The 7238-nt window shown below is 46.2% G+C and overlaps 1 protein-coding gene across 1 annotated transcript; it reads left to right on the top strand.

Annotated features, from left to right (window-relative positions):
- Window positions 1-1140: 1140 nt before the first annotated feature.
- Window positions 1141-3518, top strand: phospho1 (phosphoethanolamine/phosphocholine phosphatase 1). The gene is made up of 3 exons (XM_030793443.1): window positions 1141-1219; window positions 1723-1767; window positions 2495-3518. Exon 3 carries the CDS (start codon window positions 2583-2585, stop codon window positions 3435-3437), a length of 855 nt encoding a protein of 284 aa, XP_030649303.1. The 5' UTR covers window positions 1141-1219; window positions 1723-1767; window positions 2495-2582; the 3' UTR covers window positions 3438-3518.
- Window positions 3519-7238: the final 3720 nt, after the last annotated feature.

Here is a 7238-nt window from a genome sequence, read left to right on the forward strand (position 1 = left end):
TAACAGCAGTGTCCAATGAAAGGCCATGGGAGAATGTTGCCATGGCAATACGCAGTGTGAGAACAGTCGACACAGGGAGGCTCAACCAAACAACAGAAATGTTTCAGAGAATGCAAAGTGTTCAGAAAGGTTCAGACAACCACAAACTGTGTGTCTGTGTGTGTGTGTGTGCTTGCACATGTGGAAGTGAAATTAAGAAGCAGGCCAGGAATATGAGGAAAGAAAATGGGTCAAAGTAGTTCTTGAATCTATGTGTGTGTATGAATGTGTGTGTGTGTGTGTGTGTGTGTGTGTGCTGATGCAGACGCACTCTGAGTTGCTCTTTACTTTTGCAGCAGTTCATGGTTTCATCAAAGGACAGTTAGATATGCCAATGTTGCCCTAAGTTTCCAAGGGTTTGAATGATATGGTTTGAGCCAGTGCAAATCAGAGTATGCTTTACAGGCGCTGTGTGCACGAGTGTGCGCGTGAGTGTATGTGTATGTGTGTGTGTGTGTGTGGTGGGTGGTCGAAATCATACTTGCATTTGAGAACAGACGGATTTGGTAATTACACACTAGGAAATCTCTCAACTCAAATACGTTGCAGGCTACTCCCACGGCTGGGGCTAAAATAGACCCTTTTACAGGTACTTATTAGAGAATCAAACGAGAGAGATTATGGAGGGAGTGGGAGACGACTGGCGCAGTGGCGTGCATGAGATTCAAGAGTTTCTCATGCTCTGATCTGGATACCTGAGTTAACTAGGTCTCCTGTCAATCACGGGGTCCAAAACGAGTTCCGCGTGTGTGTCGGAGAGAGAGAGAGAACGTGCGTGAATGACAAACATATGCGGAGAGAGAGGCGCAACGGCATTGCAAATACTGTTAAACTCATTGTTCTTCTGCATTTCACGCCTCTGTTTCACCGTTTAAAGCTGACGAAGCTTCATTTTATTATCACAGAAATGAAAGAGATTTTCATTCTCGGTGTTTTATACCGAGTTTCATGAGCGTAAGACATATTCAGGGAGCGCCTGCTTTGCTGCTTTTCAACTCTGGCAGAAGAGGCGGGACTTGACGGACCGCAAGGGCTTACGTCACCGACGCGTCGCGCGTGTGGTTCTGACAGCCCATAAAAACCCAGCGGACAGCTAAAAGTAGAAAAGCCGGGACTTGGGGAAAGATACCGGGCGGGTTGGAGACGAGACCACCGAATACTGACAGAGATGCAGCAAGTGGTAAGCTAGCTCTGTCGGCGTTGGGCAGTTTGTTTCACCCATTTCTGTGTAGTACAGTTGAGTTTGTAGCGATGTGTGAGAAGTTTTTTTGAACTACACACGAAAAAAGAAGGAACTAAGAGTTGCTTAGTGATTTTTATTAGCGATTTGTGCCGTGTTACAGTCTGAGTGGAAACGCCCGTGTTTGTTACTGGTGATGGATCTTGAAGTTAATATTGTTATTTCAGTTGGACAGGTCACGTTTTATGTATGTCCCTGTGTATAAAATATGTCAACCGCCTCAGCGGGAAATATGCGTTATGTAAGGAGACTACAGCATTCCCCATAGTTTTCACTGCACGTAGGGTTATTCAGAGAAATTGGGTCTAAATGTTACCGCAGGCCAGTCTGCAGTTTATTAAATTTCCTCCGCATCAAACGGGAGTTGACAGGAGCGAGAGCATGACTGACTAGAGATTACCAGAGTCATTGCAACACTAACGTCTTTTTTTTTCTGTTTGCAGTACCAACATTCAGCTGGACGGCGACTTCAGTAATAATCGATAAAGGTCAGTTGAACACGGTATGCACACAGTAATTTAGTAACCTTTATCAGTAACTTGGCAAGCTATTATATTCGAACATCAGGTCCCGTTTCCATGACGCTACTGCATGTTCACAGTGAAGCTTCCAATTCATTTCCTTTTGACAGTTTTAACAGAATGCAGGAAATTGTCGTTTAATCCATTCTGAGAATACCAATTTGACACAAAAGTCGCAGCAAATACAAGTTGTAGAGTTTGTCTCCCTGCTTCCTCATATTTCCAAAAATCTTGGTCTAGCGTCCCCCCCCCCCAATTTCTTGCGTTCCTCCTCTCTCTTTCTCTTCATCTCTCCCTAATTTGTTGGTAAAGTAAATGCCGCCCACAGTAAATGCATTGAATGAGTCATCCTCCTTTCCTCTTGTTGGCTGCTGTGTGTGTGTGTGTGTGTGCGCGCGTGCGTGCGTGTGTGTGCGTGCGTGCGTGTGTGTGTGCGTGTGTGTGCGTGTGTGTGTGCGTGCGTGTGTGCGTGCGTGTGTGTGTGTGTGTGTGCGTGTGTGTGTGTGTGTGTGCGTGCGTGTGTGTGTGTGTGTGTGTGTGCGTGCGTGTGTGTGTGTGTTCGTTCATTTATGTAATGTCCAAGCACCGGTGTGTTCCCTCCTCATGTGTAAATAATTAAACTGATCTCTTAATTATTAATCATGTGATCATTTTTGCCTTCTCTCCCTCTTTCTCTTCTCTCTCCCCTTCTCAGCTGCAGTATTTTTGCTGGTGGCAGGAGACAGGAGGAAGTCCGACAAAAAAAACGTATCTGAATCAGTGACTCGTCCTTTGAGCCAATCATGCGAGATTCTGTGTTTAACTGCTGCTTTGTCCCGCCCACTCCTGCTGCGGTGGTCGACGACGAACTGGGTCGCCGTAGGAACGCCACACAGCCGCTGCTCCGGAGCGACTGCCGCTTCCTCATCTTTTTCGACTTTGACGAGACGCTGGTGGACGAGTGCAGTGACGACGCGGTGGTCGTCGCGGCGCCCGGAGGCTCTCTCCCCGGTTGGCTGAAGGACACCTACAGACCCGCCCGCTACAACGAGTACATGCAGCGCGTGCTGGCCTACCTCGCCGAGCAGGGCGTGTCCCCGGCAACCATCCAGGGGGTGGCCGAAAGCCTCCCGCCCTGTCCCGGCATTCCGTCCCTGCTCCGTTTCCTACAGTCCCGCCCGCCGTGCGACTTCGAGGTCGTGTGTGTGTCCGACGCCAACACTGTCTTCATCGAGGCTTGGCTGCAGAAAGCAGGGTTCCGCCCCCTGTTCCAGCGCGTAATCAGTAACCCCGCCCACTTTGACGAAGACGGGCGTCTCCACATGCGGCCCTTTCACGCCCACGACTGCCAGCGCTGCCCTGTCAACATGTGCAAGGCCGAGATCGTGCGCCGGTACACGGCACAGAGGGTCCAGGAGCGCGGGGGTCAGCCCTTCCAGAGGGTCTTCTACGTGGGCGACGGAGCCAACGACTTCTGCCCGTCGCTGACGCTGTCGCCGCGGGATACGGCGTTTCCACGGCGAGACTTCCCCATGCACAGGCTGATTCGGGAGATGGAGGAGGCGAAACCCGGAGAGCTCAGGGCCAACGTGGTGCCATGGAGCAGTGGAGAAGATGTGGTACACACTCTACAGAAGATAATGGAGGAGAGACCTTAACTGTCATCATTACACACACACACTCAGATATACACATACATACACACACACACACACACACACACTCGGATACACACACACACACACACTCGGATATACACATACATACATACACACACACACACACACTCGGATACACACACACACACACTCGGATATACACATACATACATACATACACACACACACTCGGATATACACATACATACACACACACACACACACTCGGATATACACACACTCACACGCACGCACACACACACTCACTCACACAAACTCTGATATACACATACTCACACACACACACAAACACACTCGGATATACACATACATACACACACACACACACATATACACACACACACACTCAGACATACATACACATACTCACACACACACACACACACACACACACACACACACACACACTCGGATATACACACACTTACACGCACGCACGCACGCACACACACACACACACACACACACTCAGATATATACATACTCACACACACACACATACACACTCAGATATACACATACATACGCACGCACACAGACACACACATACACACACTCAGACTCACACACACATACACTCACACATGCACACACACTCAAATATACACATACACACACACATGCATATGCACAAACATACATGCGCGTGCACACACACACACACACACACACACATAAAACCTCAGGGCGATAATGACAGAGGAGACTTGAACGTTAAGTCCAAATATAGAAGACAGTGGAAAAGAAGTGTAACCATTGAAGACACACAGACAGCGAGGAAAAGTCCTGAAATGCACAGGCTGCCTGGCGTGGTCAACGCACAGACATAGAGCAATAATGGAAAGGCAGGACCTTTAGACCAGTCATAATCAAAACACATAATACAAACACAGGTTTTCAAAACACATCCACCTCTCCCACACGACTACATAAACTAGTCCCCAAAGACACACACACACACACACCCTCATTCTTTGACCTGTGATGGATGACCCTGAGTCATGGTGTGTGTGTGTTTATGTGCACTAAATGGGTCAATAGGCTAATCTCTTAAAAACAAGCCGTTGGCCAACACAACACAACACTTACTCCTCGTGTGCAAGATAACAACACTCAGGCCATGTTGTTTTTATTATCCGTCATGTAATTCTTTGGTATTCTACTGTTTATGCACCTCTGGGCATTGTTATCAGAAATATGATAAGGGAAAGAGTTCAGAGGAAAGTGGATCAGGGCAAATGAGAGAAATGTCGCCCCCTGCTGGCTCCTGGCAAACATTATATGGGACGTTGGCTCCACAACCTCCACATTTGTGGGCTTTTTTGGGGGGTGGGGGGTTGTTTTGTCTTGTGTCTTTTGGGGGGAAGGGTAAACTTAATCATGATGAGTGTGTGTCCACAGAGGACTCAGCAGTAACAGTTCCTCTACTGTTTCAATTTGTCTCTGTTTCAGTTTGTGTGCTCTTGTGTAAATGTCTTTTTGTCTGTCTGTGTCCATCTGTCAGTCTCTCTCCCTCTCTCTCTCTCTGTTCCTCTTTCTCACCAGCAGGGATATAAAGCCATTCTCTGAACCTCTTGACTGTGTCTGGGTCTCAATGAGAGTCTTTCAACTCTGCTTCATTATCAGTGACATTACCCAGTGCCTGTGGGGAACACACACACACACACACACACACACACACACAGGCATGTCGGTGAGTGGCCGTGGACAGATGGTTTTGTGTGTGTGTGTGTGTGTGTGTGTGTGGCTGTGGTCAGACGGTAGTGTGTGTGTGTGTGTGTGTATTTGGGGGTGGGGTCTGGTGATGTATGATTTGGAAAGGAAAGGTTATAAGGTAAGTGGATTCACAGGAGGAAAAAAAAATCGTAATTATGATGACTGAACCCCAAAAAACCCGTAACCAGAGCTCATAACTGGTTAAATGAGAGTGATAATGCTTAGATCGATTGGGGGAAGGAGGAGGGGGGGGTGTCCAGGAAGAGACCACTCCCATCAGGATGGAAATATTCCAGATGGTAAAGGAGATCACTCGGAATAACTTTATATTTCTTATCTTTGCCCTCTGAGGTTGTTTTTGACCCTGCCAGGATAATGCCCCTACTCCATAACAGAGCAGTGAGGATGTCCCATGGAGAGAAACAAGCAACAGTATATACACTCACCTGTGTCTTTACATCAACAGCACATACACTCACCTGTGTCTTTACATCAACAGTATATACACTCACCTGTGTCTTTACATCAACAGTATATACACTCACCTGTGTCTTTACATCAACAGTACATACACTCACCTGTGTCTTTACATCAACAGCACATACACTCACCTGTGTCTTTAAATCAACAGCACATACACTCACCTGTGTCTTTACATCAACAGCACATACACTCACCTGTGTCTTTACATCAACAGTATATACACTCACCTGTGTCTTTACATCAACAATATATACACTCACCTGTGTCTTTACATCAACAGCACATACACTCACCTGTGTCTTTACATCAACAGCACATACACTCACCTGTGTCTTTACATCAACAGTATATACACTCACCTGTGTCTTTACATCAACAGCACATACACTCACCTGTGTCTTTAAATCAACAGCACATACACTCACCTGTGTCTTTACATCAACAGCACATACACTCACCTGTGTCTTTACATCAACAGCACATACACTCACCTGTGTCTTTAAATCAACAGCACATACACTCACCTGTGTCTTTAAATCAACAGTACATACACTCACCTGTGTCTTTAAATCAACAGCACATACACTCACCTGTGTCTTTACATCAACAGCACATACACTCACCTGTGTCTTTACATCAACAGCACATACACTCACCTGTGTCTTTACATCAACAGTACATACACTCACCTGTGTCTTTACATCAACAGTATACACACTCACCTGTGTCTTTACATCAACAGCACATACACTCACCTGTGTCTTTACATCAACAGTACATACACTCACCTGTGTCTTTAAATCAACAGCACATACACTCACCTGTGTCTTTACATCAACAGCACATACACTCACCTGTGTCTTTACATCAACAGCACATACACTCACCTGTGTCTTTACATCAACAGCACATACACTCACCTGTGTCTTTACATCAACAGTATATACACTCACCTGTGTCTTTACATCAACAGTATATACACTCACCTGTGTCTTTAAATCAACAATATATACACTCACCTGTGTCTTTACATCAACAGCACATACACTCACCTGTGTCTTTACATCAACAGCACATACACTCACCTGTGTCTTTACATCAACAGCACATACACTCACCTGTGTCTTTACATCAACAGCACATACACTCACCTGTGTCTTTAAATCAACAGCACATACACTCACCTGTGTCTTTACATCAACAGCACATACACTCACCTGTGTCTTTACATCAACAGCACATACACTCACCTGTGTCTTTACATCAACAGCACATACACTCACCTGTGTCTTTAAATCAACAGCACATACACTCACCTGTGTCTTTAAATCAACAGCACATACACTCACCTGTGTCTTTAAATCAACAGCACATACACTCACCTGTGTCTTTAAATCAACAGTATATACACTCACCTGTGTCTTTACATCAACAGCACATACACTCACCTGTGTCTTTACATCAACAGCACATACACTCACCTGTGTCTTTACATCAACAGCACATACACTCACCTGTGTCTTTACATCAACAGCACATACACTCACCTGTGTCTTTAAATCAGCAGCACATACACTCACC

The sequence above is a fragment of the Chanos chanos genome, chromosome 16 (assembly GCF_902362185.1).
Source record: "Chanos chanos chromosome 16, fChaCha1.1, whole genome shotgun sequence".
Lineage (NCBI taxonomy): Eukaryota > Metazoa > Chordata > Actinopteri > Gonorynchiformes > Chanidae > Chanos > Chanos chanos.